General features: G+C 44.4%; 1 protein-coding gene across 6 annotated transcripts in view; it reads left to right on the top strand.

Annotated features, from left to right (window-relative positions):
* Positions 1-19,908, top strand: part of ATP8A1 (ATPase phospholipid transporting 8A1) — a 224,355-nt gene that overhangs the window by 25,682 nt on the left and 178,765 nt on the right. For 2 of the 6 annotated variants that reach the window (XM_038555963.1, XM_038555961.1), the window contains 4 exons: positions 8,895-9,009; positions 10,972-11,071; positions 12,000-12,098; positions 18,076-18,121. In XM_038555963.1, the coding sequence (XP_038411891.1) occupies positions 8,895-9,009; positions 10,972-11,071; positions 12,000-12,098; positions 18,076-18,121 (360 nt within the window). Of the gene's footprint in view, positions 1-4,250; positions 4,478-5,130; positions 5,373-8,894; positions 9,010-10,971; positions 11,072-11,999; positions 12,099-18,075; positions 18,122-19,908 lie in introns of those variants that run through there. The other 4 variants (XM_038555959.1, XM_038555960.1, XM_038555962.1 and 1 more) reach the window with 4 other exon arrangements.

Raw genomic sequence — 19,908 nt, 5'->3', positions numbered from 1 at the left:
CATCGTTAGTTCAGAATGTGCTGGACTCAGGGCTTGGTTAGGGCAGCTGTTAACATCAGAGGAGATCTGGTCTAGCAAGTAGGGCCAGTTGGGGAAGGTTCTAGGCAGTCTGCTGATTTTGTGGGGCAGGGTGGTTGCATTATGGTTCCAGGTCCTCGTTCCATGCAGAGAAGAGCAGGGAAGTTAGCTAGTGATTGGTGGCCTGGACCAGGTATGGTGTCGATATCCTACATTAGATGGGCATTGGGGGAGAACTTCCAGCAAAGGACAGAAGTGCCTCTGCTAAAATTCCCTAATATAACAAAATAACCAAAAAATAAAAAATAAATAAATAAATAAATAAATAAAATAAAATAAAATAAAATAAAATAAAATAAAATAAAATAAAATTCCCTAATATGGAAGCTGAGCATATTCTTTAGGGAGAGTAGTTCCTAGAATCAAAACGAGAAGCTTTACAGGAAGATCAAAGATGATCCAGGACAGCTTGACTAATAGGCGATTAGTTCAGGCCAGTCTTATCTGTGCTCCTATGTCCAGGCTGCAGATCGACTGTGATTAGTTTACCGTGGATCCTGTCCCCCAGCTTTAAGTCAAAAATCAGAATAGTGTCTTGATCCTTCAGTCCCTGAGGGCTGCCTGCAGTTGGGGAAGGCGAGTTCTCCAAAGAAAAGCACAGGATTTTTCGGGAGAAGCAGATGCTGAGCTGAAATGAGCAGCAGATGTCCACTGCGCTGAGCCTAAATCAACACCCTGCATAGGAAGGCACAGTGATGCAATTGAAAATTTAATTTCCCTTCTGGCTGTTGTAGTCACGGGCTAGAAATTTGAGATACTAAATAGTTTCTGTTTAATTTCCATACTTTCAAAGTTGTTTGATTTCTTCAATGCCTTCTTTGAAAACGTAGTGTGAGTCTTAACCCTTAAAGCACCCAGTTCATTGTTTTCCAGAGTGGTGGTTTCTTCCTTTTGTGCCCTCTCTAAGCAGCTGCTGTCAAGCTCACAATTGAACATTTGAAATCACTGTCCTGCTCTGACAATGCAGGATACGGGATTGCAAATCTCTCTTGCAGCTCTGGTAACTGCCTCGATATATATATATTTTTTTGCCTCGATATTTCTAATGAAATAAACTATGTGGTAAGATACCAGTGAAAACAAAATAAATACAGACCTATAAATTATACTTAGCTAAAGATTGCTTTGTTCCAGAAACTTGAGCTAAGACAAAAACAAAAACCCTGTTACGTGAGGCCTTCTAATTGTTATTTTAATCAGAACACAGAAACAGTGAAATTTTGGAAAGGATGATGCTTATGATTTCTTAATAAGAGCCCCTCACTTTAATCACACCGAGTTCTCACTTTGTGCCTCTGAAGTCTCTGGCTAGTTTTCCAGTTAATCTTTTATTAGATTCCATGACTGTTGCAAGCACGACTGTTTGCCTGATGACCTCATTCTGTGTCAAAAACCATGAGCAATGACTGTGACCTCTTTAATGTCTAATATTGGAGACCACTGAGCAAAAGGACACACAATTGGACTCTCCCGAATATGTTAGGAGGTAATGTAATAGATACGCTGATTCCTGCTTTAGCCTTGCTTATAATTGCAATAAAGTTGGGTCTGCAGAAACTCAGTGGTTCTGTAACCGTATTACCAGGCAACAGAATGACTTTGTATTTTGTTCTCTTCTCCCTCCCACCTACCCACCCCTGCTTTTTTGTTGCATAACCCCCCACACAGATGACAATTTGAGGGAAAACATTTACTGATTTAATATTGATTTATAAAAATCGTAAGGGAAAATCCATCATTTTACTGTCTAGATCTAGTCACCGGTCACAACCTTAATTAAATATTTTCCAAACATTTTACAAATATTAATACCTGCATCAGTGTCTTGAAGACTTGTTTTCGTCATCTCGAGTATTTTGAAGGGGAGATTAGCGTATCTGGATAGAGGGCAGGCTGACGGGAACTGTATGAACGACAAGTATTGTGCTACATTGCTCACCTAATGTCATTTGATCCTTTTAATCATTGTTTTATGCATGAGGACACTGAGGCTCAGAACATAAAATAATTTGCACAGTGTCATGTGCAAATGTGTATACAGACCTGACCATAAAGCCTGTTCCTTTCCCCACTGTCTCCCCTTCTGCTTACAGTAATGAAAATAATAGCTAGAGTTTTTATAGGTGCAGGAGGAGCCGGGCTCTGTCCCAAGTACTTTGTGCACCTGCATTATTTCATTTAATCCCCACAAAAACCTGTGAAACAAGGTCGGCAGCTCGAGTTAAGTAACCTGCCTGAGGCAACCGTAGCTCCCAACTGGCGTGTCTCACTCCGCAGTTGAGAGACCTTTCTAGAACGCCTTCCTTGACTACACCTTGAGTTTGCATTATTATTGATTGGGATGTTACAAAAAGAAAAAGATGCGTGGTTTTTAAGGATAGGATTGGCTGACTGGAAAGAGAATTCCATTAAGTGGTTAATTATCTGTTGCATTTAAAATCCCGAATTTCCCTCAAGCCTTGGCTGTGGCTCAGAGCAGCACCAGTCCGTGGGGGTGCGTGGCGTCGCACAGCGGTGGCCTGGTAGCGCTGGGCACGGAGAGGCTGTAGGGTCAGAGCAGCTCCCCCTCCCCACCCAAAAAAAGCCCATCGTGTGGACATCCATTTCGACTCCGTCCCCACTGGCTCACCAGGGCCATTATCACAGGAGCCTCGAAGTGCTCTTCCCGCCTAGAACTCGGCGGTGGATTCCGGCCGCATAAAGGGTGTCAATCCAAGTTTCTTCTTGTTTTCCTGATGTGGCCCTGCCCTTCCTTATTGGATGCACCCCAATAAGGTCACAGCACTGATCCTCGTGCGCTTGCAAATGGCAGCCGGAGGGCTCTGTCCCGCTCGTCCCCTGCCGGGTTTGCACCGTCCCTTCTGGAATTCCTCCCTGAGGTCCCCACTCGGCGTGTCCTCGCGGCGGCCTTGCCCGGGCGCGGGCGGCCACAGTGGGGACAGGCGGCCTGCAGGGAGCCCCGACCCTGCGCCGGGCCCCGTGTGCCACATTCACTAACTCCCGGGGCCTCGTGCCCCCCGTTAGGGGCAGACGCGGCTGTCGTCTCCGTCGTAGAGCTGGTGAGACTGAGGCATAGGGACCTTTCTGTCCGGCTTCCGGTCCCCCGCGTGTTTCGGTTTCCTCGCACTTGCCGGGGTCTGTGACTGTCTTGTCTGCCGGTCCTCGGGGTTTTTCTTACAAAAGCCTGGGACACAGGAGGCACTTCCTGTTGAAAGGTGTCGACTGCCCCAAAGTCATTGCATTTTATTCTTTCAGGAAACCTAAATGAGGCGCGCCCTATGATGAATGAGGGACTGATTGTCAAAGGAACCGATGAGGTCTCTGGGCACTCTTTGCGTTCAGAGCCCCCGATACTGACAGCGGCGAGCCTCGAATTCATGCCCTCACACGCTTAGCAAGTATCTCCCGTGTCTCCTGTGCATGTGGCAGGAAGTGCTCCGGGGACACGGGTCTGCATAAGACGCGGCTCGTGCCCTAAGAGAAGTTACGAGGTGGCTGTGCTAAGTCTCGAAATATGATGTCAGCATAAAAAAAAAGTTTGAATTGTTTGTAATACTGTGTGTCTTAAAGGATCAGAGCTTCAGAACTGCAGAAAATTCATTACAGAAAAGCGAAAAAAAAAAGGGGGTGTTGACTGAATGAATGAAGGAAGGAAGGAACGGTTGGCCAGAGTAGGTCGTGATATTCGTGACGAGCAAAAGAAGAATTTGGAAGATGATGCTTGGGCTGTAACGGTGTGAAAAGGCCTCGAAGTCCTCACGTCAGTAATTGTTGAGCGTCTTGTCTAAGGCGCGTGAGCACGCGTGTGACGGGGAGGGTGGCTCGGCTCGCTTGCGGGCCGCTGGTGGGTCCAGGTGGCTGCCGGGGTCAGGGGACAGTTGCCGCTTCCCTCGTCACGCGCGGAGCGCCGGGCCGCTGCAGGTCACAGGAGGCGGCCGTCGCCGTGTCGCAGCCGCCGGCACCAGTCGGGAGATCTCGATTGTCTTTGATTTGGTTGTTGCTCTGCACGAGTGCTGCGCCACCGCCCTCCTCCTGGCGCCGGCAGGCAGCGGCGCCTCGGGGTTTGGGAGCTGCCCGGGAAGGCCGGGGCCCTGTGTGCCCGCCTGGTGCGTCGCGAGGGCCGAGCACAGCGCGGGCGGCGAGGCCTTGGGCAGCGGGAGCGCCCAGCCCGCCCCAGCCCCGCAGCTTCACGCTGCACCGAGTCGGGGTGGAGGAGCCAGTGGGCCCCTCGGCCCCTCCGAAGTCCAGAAGCAGCATCGGGCCCTCGGCCGCGGGGACGCAGGGCTGCAGAGCTTGGCCCGGGGGGAGCCCGGCCTCGCCCACGCTCGGACTCCGCTCAGCAGCAGCTCTGAGCACCCTCTCGTCAGGCGCAGCGGGGACAGCGGTGCTCGGGGAACAGGTGCTCGGGGGACAGGTGCTCGGGGAACAGCGGTGCTCGGGGGACAGGTGCTCGGGGGACAGAGGTGCTCGGGGGACAGGTGCTCGGGGGACTGCAGTGCTCGGGGGACAGGTGCTCGGGGGACAGTGGTGCTTGGAGACAGGTGCTTGGGGGACTGCGGTGCTCGGGGGACCGGTGCTCGGGGGACAGCGGTGCTCGGGGGACAGGTGCTCGGGTGCTCGGGGGACAGGTGCTTGGGGGAGAGGTGCTCGGGGGACAGTGGTGCTCGGGGGAGAGGTGCTCGGGACAGCGGTGCTCGGGGGACAGGTGCTCGGGGGACAGGTGCTCGGGGGACAGAGGTGCTCGGGGGACAGCAGTGCTTGGGGGACAGGTGCTCGGGGGACAGGTGCTCGGGGAACAGCGGTGCTCGGGGGACAGGTGCTTGGGGGACAGGTGCTTGGGGGACAGGTGCTCGGGGAACAGCGGTGCTCGGGGGACAGGTGCTCGGGGGACAGATGCTCGGGGGACAGGTGCTCGGGGGACAGCGGTGCTCGGGGGACAGGTGCTTGGGGGACAGGTGCTCGGGGAACAGCGGTGCTCGGGGGACAGGTGCTTGGGAGACAGATGCTTCCCTGCGGGGGGTGGTGACTGAGCAGACGGCGTCTTCGTGGCACCTGCCATCCCGAGCTGCCCGTCGCTGTCTGTCCTGTCGCACAAAGGACAAAGGGTCTTCTCCTCATTCACGTCAAGAAAACCGCGCAGAGCAGTGGATTTCAGGAGATGGGGCTGCTGCCGGCTGCTTCCACCACTTGGCAGACGCCGGAGAGACGAGCAGGGTGGCTCCGGCTCCGTCCCCTGCGCCGCGGAGCCACCGCGCCACTGCGTCCTCGGCCCCTCCAGCCTGTCACACTGACAGGTGAGGCGAGCGGGGCCGCCGCCGCGGGGTCAGACGGCCGAGTGGGCGCCGGGGCGAACGCTTGCCTGGTTCTCCCGGAGAACCCAGAATGAAGGGGTGGGCCGGGGGTGTCTGTCACGGCGCTGCAGGTCGCCACCCGGGGCCACGTTGGGGTGCCCCGCCAGAACTTGGGGGGCAGCGGGAGACGGGCTGGCTTTCTGCCTCCTCCGGAAGCCCAAGCCACGGGGAGCGCCGAGCGCCGTCCTGCTCCGGGCCTGCGGGGTTGAGGGCGAGGCCCTGTTGGCGGATCAGTTCCGGGCGTCACCTTGGAGACGGCTCGCTCGGGAGGGCGGTCGGGGTCGAGCCCTGGTGGCCCCCTTCTCTGCGCCTGCAGCTAGACCCCCCCCCCGCCCCATCCAGTGTCCCACCCGGCCCCGGCATCCCGCCGCCTGAGCCCCAGGGGTTCAGCTCCGTGTACACAGCCGCACGTGCGCCAGCTTGCCAACACGCTGGTCTCTAGTACCCGAACGCCCCAGGCCTGTGGCATCTGCACTGTCCCGTGCTCAGCGCCATCCAGCCCCCCTACTGGACAAGACAGGGTCACCAGTCTAGACTTTCCCCCTAATTTTGGCAACTTTTTTTTCTTTCGAGGCTCTTTATGTTCAGACCTGGGTTAGGGCCCTACTGGTCTATTAGGATTGTTTTAATGACTCTCCCATTTAAGGCGGGGGAGGGGGGGTCGATTCTAACCCCTTTGTCTCAGGAGATTCCTTTGCTTCATAGATATTCTTTTTTTTTTTTTAAAGACTTTATTCATTTATTCATGAGAAACACAGAGAGAGAGGCAGAGACCCAGGCAGAGGGAGAGGCAGGCTCCCTGCAGGGAGCCCGATGCGGGACTCGATCCCGGGACCCCAGGATCACACCCTGGGCCGAAGGCAGGGGCCAAACCACTGAGCCACCCAGGAATCCCCCCCCTTTTTTTTTTTTCTAAAGATTTTATATAGATATTCTTGAATACACGTTAGGATGTGAGGGGGAGGTGTGATGTCAGGTGCCACCTGGCAGCATTGGAGACCCCAGTGTGACTCTTCAGCTAAGAACCAAAGGCCAGGCCCTCAAAAGTCCAGCCACATCAACTAAATACAATGTGACGGGCATCAGTTCAGAGCAGAGAACTATTTCTTTCCTAAGGATCTCTGTCCAGTCGAGATGCCAGAAACAGTATATGATGAATTTTGTGCTATCACTAAGGAAAATCTCATAAAAGATTTTTAAGAAATTACGGGCAGCCTGGGTGGCTCAGCAGTTTAGCGCCTGCCTTTGGCCCAGGGCATGACCCCGGGGTCCCGGGATCGAGTCCCAGTTGGGCTCCCTGCATGGAGCCTGCCTCTCCCTCTGCCTGTGTCTCTGCCTCTATCTCTCTGTATCTCTCATGAATAAATAAATGAATTAAAAAAAAAAGATTTTTAAGAAATTAAAAAAAAAGAAATTTATATCCCTCTATGTGGTGTCCCATGTCTTAGTCCATTGGGGCAGCTGTCGCAGAGTTCCGTAGACTGGGTGGGCCACAAACAACAGGGATGCATCCCTCACAGCTCTGGAACCTGGGAAGTCCAAGAGCAAGGCACCAGCAGACCCACTCTCCCCTGAGGGCCCACGTCCATCTCACCGTGTCCTCACCTGGTGGAAGGGACAGGGGACCTCTAAGGTCTCTTCTATAATAAGGACACTAATCCCATTTATGAGGGTTCCACCTTCATGACCTAATCAGCCCCCAAATACCCCACCTCCGAACACCCCCAGCTTGGGAACTACACGTTTATGCATGAATTTGGGGAAGCCACGAACGTCCAGTCTGTGACAGTCCATACATAGAATTCTGATGATGTAAAACTAGGGGAGAGGGAAGTTTGTAAGAGTAAAAGATAATCATTAACCGTGTGACCACAGGCATCACTGCCAGTGGGTCTGTAACTGCAGAGCGGATAGGCCAGGGCTCCAGAGTGACGCCACCAAGCCGAGGGCTGTCCCAGACTTCTGCACGCGCCCAAGAGGTCTCCCCAGGTCCGGCCGGGCTGCTCAGCACAGCACCCCTCTCCCCCTCCTCCACCTTACGGGGCCTGCCCTCACCTGCCCAGGACAGGGCTGCACTGTCCCCACCTCTAGGCCTAAGGGACTAACTGGTTTCAGCAGGCGAAACCCCCCAGGTGGTGACCAGCCCTTGGCTGTCACTAGTGTCCTTATCGTTGGGTGGGGAGGAATTTACTTGCCTTCGGGAAAAGAAAAACCCCCCCGACTGAATAGCCACTCCTTTGTCACTTGATTTTTACTCAGTAAACGTTTCCTGGGTCCCTGCTGCTCCTTGGTGCAGGTATTGGGAAGGTGGGGAAGGGGGGTCCCCCGTGGCCTCGGGAGCCCCGCTTTGCGGCACCTGCACCAAGCATTCACTGGGGAGGAGAGGAGGTGCAGGGGGCTGTGGGCCCCCTGGGGACCCCGACTGAGCCCCCCAGGGTGTTCCAGAGGAGCTGTCAGGGGTGCGCAGCCCCTGGGGGAGGTGTTGGCTTGGCTGGATAAGAAGAAAAGTGAGCATCTCATAGGGGGTCCTGTTGGTGGCCCTTCAAGGAAAGGGCTAGGGACGGATTTAATCTGGTCTCACTTAATTCTCACTGGACAGTATAATAAGCAGTTCACTTTTTCTTTTTTTTCTTTTCCCCCCGTTCTTCTGGAACTCGTATTTTTAAAAAGCGTTATCCACACGGGGACAAGAGGTTACCCCATGGAAGTTGCCAGAATCTGCTGCGTTGTTAGAATGATCTTGAGATGGCCTCAGGAAATTTAAAATTCATTGTAAAGATAAATCGTAATTAGCAGAAAGATTAATAGGATCGTGGGCTGTGGTCACAGCGCAGCGTGGCAGTGGCCTATGTAAACCTTAACGTTTACCGGTCTTTCTCGGTCTTCGCGCGAGAAGGAAAACAAAACCAAACACTAGAGAGGCGTTACATGTGTAAACTTAAGTTTTAAAAATATATTTTAAATTACCCCTGTCTTATCAACCTCCTCTGCCACGCAAGAGGCTGCAACGCAACCTCCTCTTCCATTGCAGGAACTGCAGTGGCAACTGGTTCACAATTGTTTGTTGCTTTCGGATATAGCCTCGCAGAACGGAGGGAAGTTGGTGGAACATTTATGGGCAAACGATGAGAAAAATTGCAAAAGGAAGGATGTTACTGTTTGTGAAATGGTTGGTTCTACATGACTATTAAATGCTGCCTTTCAGATTTAGTAGAAATACCAGATGTGGGGCTTTTCCTTTTTTTTTTTTTTTTTTTTGTTATAAAAGAAACACCACCAATCGAGGTGGGCGGGGGTGGGAGGAAGCATATAGCTTTTAACGTATTGACGGGCACTGAGGGTTATTCTGTATGTTAGTAAATTGAACACCAATTAAAAATAAATTAAAAAAAAGAATCCCAAGTAGTTGCGAAGTGTGTTTTTATAGTGGTTTCTTATTGAATAAGGAGACTGTCTGTCTTTCAGGTTATGAGAAGACCGATGATGTCTCTGAGAAGACCTCGCTGGCCGACCAGGAGGAAGTACGGACGATACTCATCAACCAGCCCCAGCTGACAAAATTCTGCAATAATCACGTCAGGTAGGCGTTTCATTGCATCTGTATCTTTGGGGTAAATGCAACGAAATGCCGGGACACCTGCACCCCGATGTTTCTAGCAGCAATGTCCACAAGAGCCAAACTGTGGAAGGAGCCTCGGTGTCCATCGAAAGATGATGGATAAAGAAGACGTGGTTTATGTATACAATGGAATATTCCTCAGCCATTAGAAATGACAAATACCCACCATTTGCTTCAACATGGATGGAACTGGAGGGTATGATGCTGAGTGAAGTAAGTCAATCAGAGAAGGACAAACATTATATGGTCTCACTCATTTGGGGAATATAAATAATAGTGAAAGGGAATAGAAGGGAAGGGAGAAGAAATGTGTGGGAAATATCAGAAAGGGAGACAGAACATAAGGACTCCTAACTCTGGGAAATGAACTAGGGGTGGTGGAAGGGGAGGAGGGCGGGGGGTGGGAGTGAATGGGTGACGGGCACTGAGGGGGGCACTTGACAGGATGAGCACTGGCTGTTATTCTGTATGTTGGCAAATTGAACACCAATAAAAAATAAATTTATTATTAAAAAAATCACATCAGGTAGGGACTGGGGGAGACCCCACGGGAGCAGCATCACAGCAGCACCCCGTGGCCCATCTCACCTCTCCGGCCAGGACAGAAATGATTACGGAGAGCTTTCAGTGAAGTCTGTTAACATTGGAGAGCTTCCTGGGGGCAATCTGAATCTGCTGTTTTCTTCATTTTCTATCCAATGACAAAATGTTCATAAGAATCTGGAAGCTGGGAGGAGCAGAAAGGATACTACTCTCCCAACTCTCTCTCTCTCCCTCTCCATCTATAGTGTCTGAATAGTGAAAGCTGCTCATGGATAAATGCCTTTGTCTCACACCTGTTAACAGAGTGATGAATTAGTGGTTTTGGCCAACAAGGTTTGACATTTTAGAAGAGGTCTTTGCAGTTCTTCACCAAGAACTCCTCTTTTTGTTAAATAGTCTTCAAATATTGGCTTTTGAAAGTCGTAAGATCGAGTATGGTGTCGAGGGATGGAGGGCTGTGAGAATTACTCCACTGTTTCCACGAGCCTCCCTGCCATAAGCCCTGTTGGCGAAGTGGCCCCTGGACTGGAGTGAGCGTGAACACCCCACCCCGTCCCCCCTGACGCTAGCCCAGGGTTCCTCCTGCGGGGGAATTCCTGGATTTGAGACTGCCCATTTAAAATTAATATTTGCAATTTCAAATTCTAGAGTAGCTTTCTCAGTTTGGGGATTGTGGTATGTGATCCTGTAAACTCCTATTTTTAAAATTTTTTGAAGCTTTTTATTGTGGAAAATATTAAACGTAAGAGTAAATGGCACAATGACCCGCCTTGTCCCCATCATCCAGCATCACAGTGATCAACTCATATAATCTCCTTTCTATTTAAATAACAAGAGGAAGGTTGGATGTTTTCGAGGCCTAAGTGTTGATTTCTGACTGTGGATATCGCGGGTGTGTTCAGTGTGGAGTCCTAGCCCCGTTCCTAGAGGGACCATGAAGAAAATTTTAACAGAACCCTAGAACACTTCCCATTTTTCTGAAATTATCCAGTGAAGACGTCTCTATTGAAAGTTACTGGTCTTGCTCAAATTTGATTCTTTTGTGAGATTTTTTTTTTTTTACTAATGTATTATACACTCTCCTAATTTAAGTTGCTTCTTTGTAGGCTACTTTTAGTATGTTAAAAAAAAAAAAAAAAAGATGATTGGCCAAAGAGAACAAGATATTGTGCAGAAAATTGAACTCTTAGGATTTGACATTTCCTTTTACTCATTTTCATGTAGGTTAATGACCATTTGCAATATTTTCCTGGTTTGAAACAGAGGGCAAGTGTTTATCTGATTTTTTATATGATGATAATACAGTTTTGTATTGTGCTAATTGTGGGTGCTAATTATGGAGTAATTAAGTTTTATGCTACTTTTCGTTTTGTTTTCTAGCACTGCAAAATACAACATAATCACATTCCTTCCAAGATTTCTCTACTCTCAGTTCAGAAGAGCTGCTAACTCATTTTTTCTCTTTATTGCACTGCTTCAGGTAAAGTCATGTCATAAAACCTTAGTTCAAAGTCAAATGTTTGGATGTTAATAAATGTTTTTGTTAAGCCCATGACCAATCTTCTGAAGCTTATCTAAACATAGAGAGACAAGCTGGTTTGGGTGGACATTTCCAGCTCCTGCTGCAAGCAATGTCAGAGTTTCACTGACATTTGATTCATTTTTATCAGCCTATTTTAAACATTCTGTAAATTTGATATGGCAGGGATGAAATTTGATGATAAAGGGAGATGGACTTTTCCTTCAAATATTAATTAAATATTAATTTATTTTGGTAACAGTAACTGTCAGTTCTGAACCTTAGAATATAAGGATTTCCATTTTAAAGCTTGTATTTGAGTTAATAATCAGGGGAAAATTTTTCATTTTATTAAAAACCATACATTCAAAAAAAAACAAAAAATCATACGTTCATTGTAAAAATAATTAGAAAACACAACAAAGCCTAAAGAAAAAAAAATTAAAACTATTATTTTTCCTCAGAAGCAACTACTCGTAAAATCGGGCTGTGTATCCTTCTGGTCTTCCATTGCCCCCACTCCAAGTATTGTTTATTGATTTAGCGTACAAGAAGACGATCACGGAATGCAAATGTTTTATATTCCGCTTTAACCGTGTAATGCTATGTGGATGTTTTCCCATGTGACTTGGTGTGTTTTTAGAATATCGTGTTTAATGGTTTATATGGTATTGAACGGAGTCCCCTTTCTCTAGGTGTCAGGAAGCTGGCAACACTCTCTGCCAGCCACTTACTAGATCAGAGCAAATGCCTCACGCACTGTTAGCTTGCCTCAGTGGTAAGATCACGGAGGCGTATTTTAAGAGGCACTAAGACTCAGTTGTTTTTAAACGTGTTATAAGCTTGCAAAGTTCTCACTGGATTTCTTTTTTTTTTCCCCCTCAAATAGCAAATACCTGATGTATCACCAACAGGTCGCTACACAACACTGGTTCCTCTCTTATTTATTTTAGCTGTGGCAGCTATCAAAGAGATAATAGAAGATATTGTAAGTATTTAATTTTTTCATAAATAAATGTGACTTGTTACCGGATATACATATTTTTGAAATATTAGTTTCTCTTTCATTCTTGACACGGGCTGGTTAAAATGCCCATCCGAAAAAAAAAAATGCCCATCCAACTCAAAAATATATAAAATGTGCTCTCGAGTTCATTCCTCTTAGTTTCTACAGGTTTGCTGTTACAGAATACTTGTTAGAGCGTTCTCTGTGTTTATAGTTGAGGAATGAAAGACGTTAACTTAAATGTAATAATTGGCTTGGAGAGAAAACTATTTCAACATTATTTTTAGTGTGCCCAATTTTCAATTTGAACATTATTTCAAGTTAAACACAATAACCTCCAAATTATCTAAATGTAAAGGGTCTCTTAATGTATGTTTTTAATTGGTATGCACCATTTTCATTTTACTAGATGCCTTCGATTTCTCTTCATCTTTAGTAGTTCTAAGCTTCCCTTTATTTTATTGAAAGTAAGGACATTCACTACTTTTATTATTCTGTAGTAGCTAAGAAAAGGGGAGGTCAGTTTACAGTTTATAAAATAAGTTCCCCAAAATAAATTCAGATGTTTCTTTTCCTCTATTTTACTGCTATTTTAGCTACCTTAGTTGAGGAAGGCTATTTTTTTTTCCTGTGCTCTTTAGATACTTGGCCTATCTGAAATGACCTTCTGTTGAACCTGAGGCAATCAGATGGTAAGGTGAGGAAAGCCTGAGACATTCTTCAGGAAGCTCCAAATTAAAGTTTCACAACCATTTATATTATTTCTGGAGAGAATCAAAGTGAAATGGGTCAAGTGGCCATTTAGATCATCCAGTCTCAGAAACATCCAAGTGTCTAAGAGTACAGACAGAGGTCGTATGGCTGCGTGTGTGAAACATCATGGTCCTCTGGATAGGAAATGACCTGCTTGATGGGGACCACACGCTGGAAATTGAGGAGACCCTCTCTTCACCTAGACTGTTCCACACAGACTTACCATCCTTTCGATTGTGCTTGCATCTAGCAATCCATAAGGATTGATCTTTAATTTGTCTCTTTCTTTGCCTTCTATGCTCCCTTTTCTTTCTTTGATATAATTTCGATTGAGCATATGCTGTTTATTAGATGTCGTGCTGTTACTTTTGCAAATGTTATTCCCATTTGATTTCTTCCATACTTTACAAGTTGGATATTAATCCCATTTTAAAGGTAAGGAAGCTGGGGCTCATAGAGATCCTGTGACCTGTCCAAGACATGGTTGAGACCAGAATCTATCTCATCCAGTGCTCTTTTTCTGTATTATGACAAGTCACCAACAATAGTGTTAATCACATCTATTGAGCTTCTGGGATCCATGTACTTGTTTTATGTCCTTTACATTTATTAAGTCTTATAAACACTCCTTAAAGGGTTACTGGAATTATCCTCATTTGACAGATAAGGGGGTGATGGCACAGAGGAGCAAGGTAACTTGCCCAGGGTCACACAGTTAATAACTGGGGCTGTCAGAATTCAAAATTAGGCAATTTGGTTCCAGAGTTCTGTGTTACTATCACTGCTCTAAGCTGCCTGTCCTGTCTTTTTTTCTTTTTCCCTAACAAAACTATAAGTTCTCAGCTATGGTTTTTAGTACCCTTCTCTATGAAAGTAAATGGTAAATAAATTATATCTAAGAGGTTTTTGTTTGGTTTTGTTTTCAAAAAAGAACTCTTATTGGCACAAGGCAATAATTGGGTACTTTCAGAAAGCAGCTTATCAAGCAATTCCTGGAAGATGTAATAATAGCTGTGTGAGGTAATAGTATATTATGTGGGGTACTTTTCCAATAAAATTATCAAGAAATTGACAAAATAGTTACTTAAGAGAGGTTTAACAAGACGTTTGTATCAACTTATAGGTGTTAGAAATTTTTTAAAAATTACTCCCTAGAAAAGGAAAAATATCAAGTAGTTTAGATGATTGCCCAAAGAGTATCTTTATCAGTAATTATAAGGACTGCATATATTTGTCCATTCATTCAACATAATCTATGAAGCAGTGTTTAGGTGCCAAGAATTCATTAAGATACGTATTAGGATGTGTTCATCTTTTGCCACAGTATTATTATCATATCCCAAATGTCAGTGGCTTAAACCTAAGTTTGTTTTTCACATACTCAAAGACACGGCAGGTTTTTGTCTGGGAGGAAGCCAGAGCAGCAGGCACTATTACTCACGCAGTCGCTCAGGTATGCAGCTGAAAGGAGGGTCCATTGGGTGGGATATTGGTGGTCACCAGAGCAGAGGAGGAGAGAATGGAGGTCCAGAAATTTGTGGCCCAGAAATGGTGCACATCACTTCTGCTGACAGGTTAATATTAGAACTAGTGACAAGACAAAAAGGAAGTTCATCTCGGTGTCCACAAAAATAGAAGAAAGTTAGATGTTGGTGAAAACTGGTAATGTCTACCACTACAAGGCCAGTGAATAAAACACAGTTGACATTACAGTCAGTCATCTTTTCTATTATACTGACCATGTACAATAAAAGAGTAAGAATTCTCTCTGGGTAAGACACCTAAGACTTACCCCCACCCAGTGCATTTTAACTCTTGATGCTTTGTATAGCTTAACATAATATGATTTCCTGTTTTTTAACATGCAAGTAGCAAATGACAAATACTTACTTGAAAATACTCTAAAATTGGTGGAGAGCTTTGAATTAAAAAAAAAAAAGGCTGCCTCTTGTCACATGCCAACTCTTACAGTAAGGGTCAAGATTGGTTGTTAAATTGATAATATTCACCATAAGAAACATGCCTTCTTTGCTATCCACTTGTTAACTGAAACTCTGATAAACATTACTCATTATAAAACAGATAGTTTTTCTACAGTCGACAGTGTTTAGAGACCAAATGCTAAGAAGAGGTTAGTGAGTAAAAGTAACCACGAGGGAGTGGCAGCCCAGTAGAGGAGATGGACGTTAATCAAGTAACCATGACGACTTTTACAAGAATTAAGTGATGCACTGAAGTCCTTAGAACAATACCTCGTAATAGTAAGTGATGGATAAACATTGACTGTATTATCATGATCCAACTATCCTTTTGACTAAAACTTAGAAAATGGGATTGGGAGGACACAGGAATTGGGTACACTAGTAAGAAGTATAGTCTAGTAACTGGTATAAAAAAATGAAGAGATCTTAGACCAGGTGGCATTGTAGATAAAGTAATATAGAAAAATGAATTCAGTATCTGTTTAGGAGTAGAATTGACAAGACTTTTCACCATCCAACATGCTACATACCATACTTATTTTGTTCACATTCTCTCTCCAACCACTAGGAGGTAAGTTCCACGAAGAGTAAGGGTTTTGTCTCTTATTCATTGCTGTATCCTCACCAGCAGTAACAGGGCCTGGCTCAGGGTGTTTTGAAAACATTATTGCATAAAGAAGGTTTGGATGGGAGTAAGAGGGAGAAGAAGATGCTAAGGATGACTCTCAAGCTCCTGGTTTGTGCAAGTGGATGATATATGGTTCCATGTCTGAAAACAAGGATCAAGTCTTGGGGGTTAAAAGTCCTAGTTTGCCTTTTGGACACAACTTGAGGTGGCTTTGAGACTGCCAGAGGGGGATATCAAGGGGGCCACTGGGTATAACTGTCTGGAGCTCAGATGAGAGTCTTGGCTGGTATATATTTATGTATCAGCTATAATCGAAACTGCAGGTATGGGTGAGCTGAGCTGGGGAGAGAGTATAGAGTGAGAAGCAAAGAGGGCCAGGGAGTAAGCCCGGAGGAATTCCATGGCTCTGTAACAAGACCAGAGACCAAGAAGGGACCAAGGTACAGGTGGAACCACCTGGGCAAAGATGTGATAAGAAATGCTCAGGAAGCAGGGGGAGGGTTCCCAGGAGGCAGTGGTCAGCATTACATACTTAAGTACCCTAAAGTTCATGGCGCCATTTGTACAGTACAGTTCATTGGTGCACTGTCAATTAAATATTGATAATATTCAGTAGTTTACCAGCCCTCAGTGAAATGAAATGAATTCTCATTCCAGGACAGTGGAGGCATTTCAACTCCTAGAATAACTGTATTAATGTTTTCTGAACTGTTCATTTTAGAAGGAATAATAATGTGCTTGGGATCCAGAGATGCTTTCTTTTCATAGTCATAAGATTAGGATCTGCCTAGCTGGGTGGATCCCTATGTATACTCAACACAATTATTTCTTGACAAGCAACCTAATTCATTCTATGGCGGGAAGGCCAAGGAAAGAGATGCTCCTGCACAAGAATTCTCTGTAGATGGAAAGTAATGTTCAGGATCTCCTTAGGTTTCACTAAGATTAAATTTCCTGTTTAAGTGGAATGTTTCATTAATTAGCTTTTATTTGTCTCCTTCAGTTGGAAGTCTAACTATTGCCTATCATAGATGTGCGTTGTTTTGGAAATATTTGCACCTCCTTCAAATATCTAAATTTGCCTTGGACCATTATTTTGGACCAAAATTTATTTGGGGTTATTTCTAATTTTCTTAAGATCTTTATTAACAATAAAAAAGAGGAAGTATTTCTGAGTCTCATCAATTATAAAATACTCTCTACTTGCTGCTCCGAATTTAAACCTAAAAAATTCACTTAAGAGCATTTTCTGGCAAATTGTAAGCTTACTTTTGGAAGCAGTAATTTGCCTGATGAAAGTCTACATTTTTACAGTTTTATTAATGAGTGTTTTGTTCTGAGAAAGAATTGTAGCATGTTCTTGCATATGGATGTGGCAAGAATTATTTTCTACAAGCCTTCCACAGAGGCATTTTGAATGCTCTATTTGCATTTTGTACAGTTCAGTGGCTCATTGTTTGTATGAACTGAGTTCACGCTGCCAGCCACTATGCCACTCCTCCTGAGTGTCGCTGTGTTTTGGAGGAGTGCTAATCCACAACTCTGGCCTCTTCTCTTGGAGGGTATTATCATATGTGCACTATGATGCTAAAAACCATATTTTTTCTCAAATGGAAAAATTAGGAACTCTTTTTTTTTTTGTCTATTCATTCCAATCCACCTTATAGTCGGGTATATGCAGCTAAATCTGATCTTGAGCTCTAATGATAGGATTTTTGAACACAGTCAGTACTTTTTTGTAACATCAACAGAGGCTGATGTGCTACACTTGATGCTGTAAGTTTAGACAGAAGCCATGGAAAACCTGTAGTTGAACTGTAGACAGGAGAGCTTCTCCTGGCCGCTCAAATTCTCACCTTTCCTCCGACCTATCGTTTCATTTACTCTCTGTCCAAAACCTTGGCTTATGTGACTTCTTCAAACTCACCCACCCAGACTTAGGCTAACTCATCTATTTAGTATTTAATTTTTTTCGTGTTTTTGGGAGGAAGGAGAATAGGTTCGTGTGATTTAGTGATTTATAACGGGGAGAAGGGACCAATGAGAAGCAGTGGATGGAAGAGGCTTTATGCAAATGGTATATGTGTTTGGTTCTACTCATTGACAGACATCAGCATGTCATTAAATTATGGAAGATGTACTCAGCCTAATTAGATAATGAATTTTACAAGAAGCTGAAAATATCTCAGTACCACTATTAAATGGTAGTTATTATAGATAATTCTCTTGGGCAATCTTCTTTTTTAAGTGAATTATTTAAGCAAAAAGCTAAATGAGCCTTTTCTATTACATTAAAATTTTAATCTTACCTGTATAATAATGTACAATCCTTCTGAGGACCACACAGCTGTGCTCCCACAAGAGGAGTACTGTAGGAAGATGCTATAGATTGTGTTTTCAATTTTAAAATTCCCACAGACCCTCTGATTTTTCTAATCACCACACCCCAGCATACCTATAAAATTGATATGGGTATAAAAGGATAAAAGCCTTGAGAAACATAAGTTGAAAGAAGTCTTTTTTGTTGTAGGTGCTACTTTGTTTTATTAGTCTCATCCACTTTTTCACAGTTTTTGTTTCTGCTTTTAAACTTTAGAAACGACATAAAGCTGATAATGCAGTGAACAAGAAACAGACACAAGGTAGGAATTTTACATTTTATTTCTCATATCTGTCAAATATGTTCATAGTAATATATACAAATCACTTCAATTAAATGTAATTCAATTGAACATACTGTCTGCGTCTTAAGTTTTTGTTCCAGCATAGAGCTTCTCGTAACATTTATTAGCATGACACTTAAATTCACATTAGAATGATTTACAGTGGTAATACTTTTGAAAGATAACATTTTTAATACATTTAGATGCCTCATAGCAATGTATTCCAAAATACTGTCCATGAAATCAGCAGTTGTTTTGACATGTTCATGCTGCAAGGTGTCTATATTTTGTTGGTGATCAATAGATGTTACTTTAGGTAAGACTTAGAGAAAATAATCAGATGTGATGTTACTTGTTAAAAGGCATGTTGGAAGCACTTTATGTTATACTGTACACACCAATGATCTATGTCCAGAAATAAATAAAACAGAAACCAGGCCAACTTCTGGAAAGCACATGGCACTTTAAAACATGGTTCTTTTGTTGTGGGTCTGTCTCATTTTGATACAGCAAAACCCAAAATGACCTTTAGCATAAGACCATAAATAGACCATAATGCTCTTAGATTTTTTGAAAAAAAAAAAAAATTGAAAAAAAAAAAACCAGGAACATGTAAAACAGACATCTTATCCCACCCCTGAGCTTGCCCAATTAGTCAAAAACAGTATTTTTATACTGCTGTGATTTTTATGGGACCCTGTCAAATACCCTACTTGTCTTCCAAAGGGATCATCTGCTTATAGCTTCCTCTAGAAGGATTATCTGCTGGTTTTTGACACATTTGAGGAAGGTACATTTATTAAAGTATCACTGAATAAATTAAAAAAATATTTACTGAGATTATATTATTACAGGACATGTGAGAAAACATGAGATGGGAACTATATAAAAGCACAAGATACGATCTTGTATGGATCAAAATGAATTGGATTACATGATCTCAATGTCTCTCTAGATTTTTGTGGCAAATAATGGTCCCTATGTCAAATCCTATATGGATCTAAGAGAAGGAGAGAAAATTGTGGGGTAATTGGAGGTAGATCTTGAATCTTGGGGAACACTTTGAGCAGAGGCATCCAAGTGGGAATACATTACGCGTGTGTTTCATGAGAAAGAAGGAAGAAGAGAAGTCATCCTGAACAGGGATGAAGAAGGCTGCTGCATTGCTTTGTTGAAAGGAGATTCATGTCAAAGGGAAGCAGACACACAATTAAAAAGGAAGGCCAAGGTCAAAGTTTCCAGGCCCTGAATGCCAAGCCAAGGAGATTCCAATTTTTCTTGACTAGACTGAGTAGCTGTTGAAGATTTACAAGCCAAAAAGAGGATGACCATCCAGATTAAAGTTGGAGAAAGAGTGGAATGGAATAGAAGGCTATAGAAGCCAGGAGACAGAGGACATCTAAGAATTGGATGGGAAGAGACAGCCATAGGAATTGAAAGGGGAAAAAATCCAAATGCTATCAGTACTGGTATTTTGGACAATATGCAAAAATACGTTTGTGTTTGTTGCCGTGTTGCTTAGAATACTCAATAACCGCTTTTGAGCCAAAAGTATGTTTTTCCAATACATAATGTGTCTCATAGCTATCTACAATTGCTATCTTCAGGGACTAGCAGTCATTTATCTTCAAGTCTTGGCCCAAGAAATCAATATTGTACGATTAAAGAGCAACCACCATCGCTATGATGATTTTAGGCTGCTCTACCTTGTACTGATGGGTTCTCCCATTTTCCAGGTGCTTACCTACCTCAAAAAATACTCACTT

Source organism: Canis lupus, chromosome 13 (assembly GCF_011100685.1).
Source record: "Canis lupus familiaris isolate Mischka breed German Shepherd chromosome 13, alternate assembly UU_Cfam_GSD_1.0, whole genome shotgun sequence".
Taxonomy (NCBI): Eukaryota; Metazoa; Chordata; class Mammalia; order Carnivora; family Canidae; genus Canis; species Canis lupus.
This window is presented reverse-complemented; position numbering and strand designations above follow the sequence as displayed.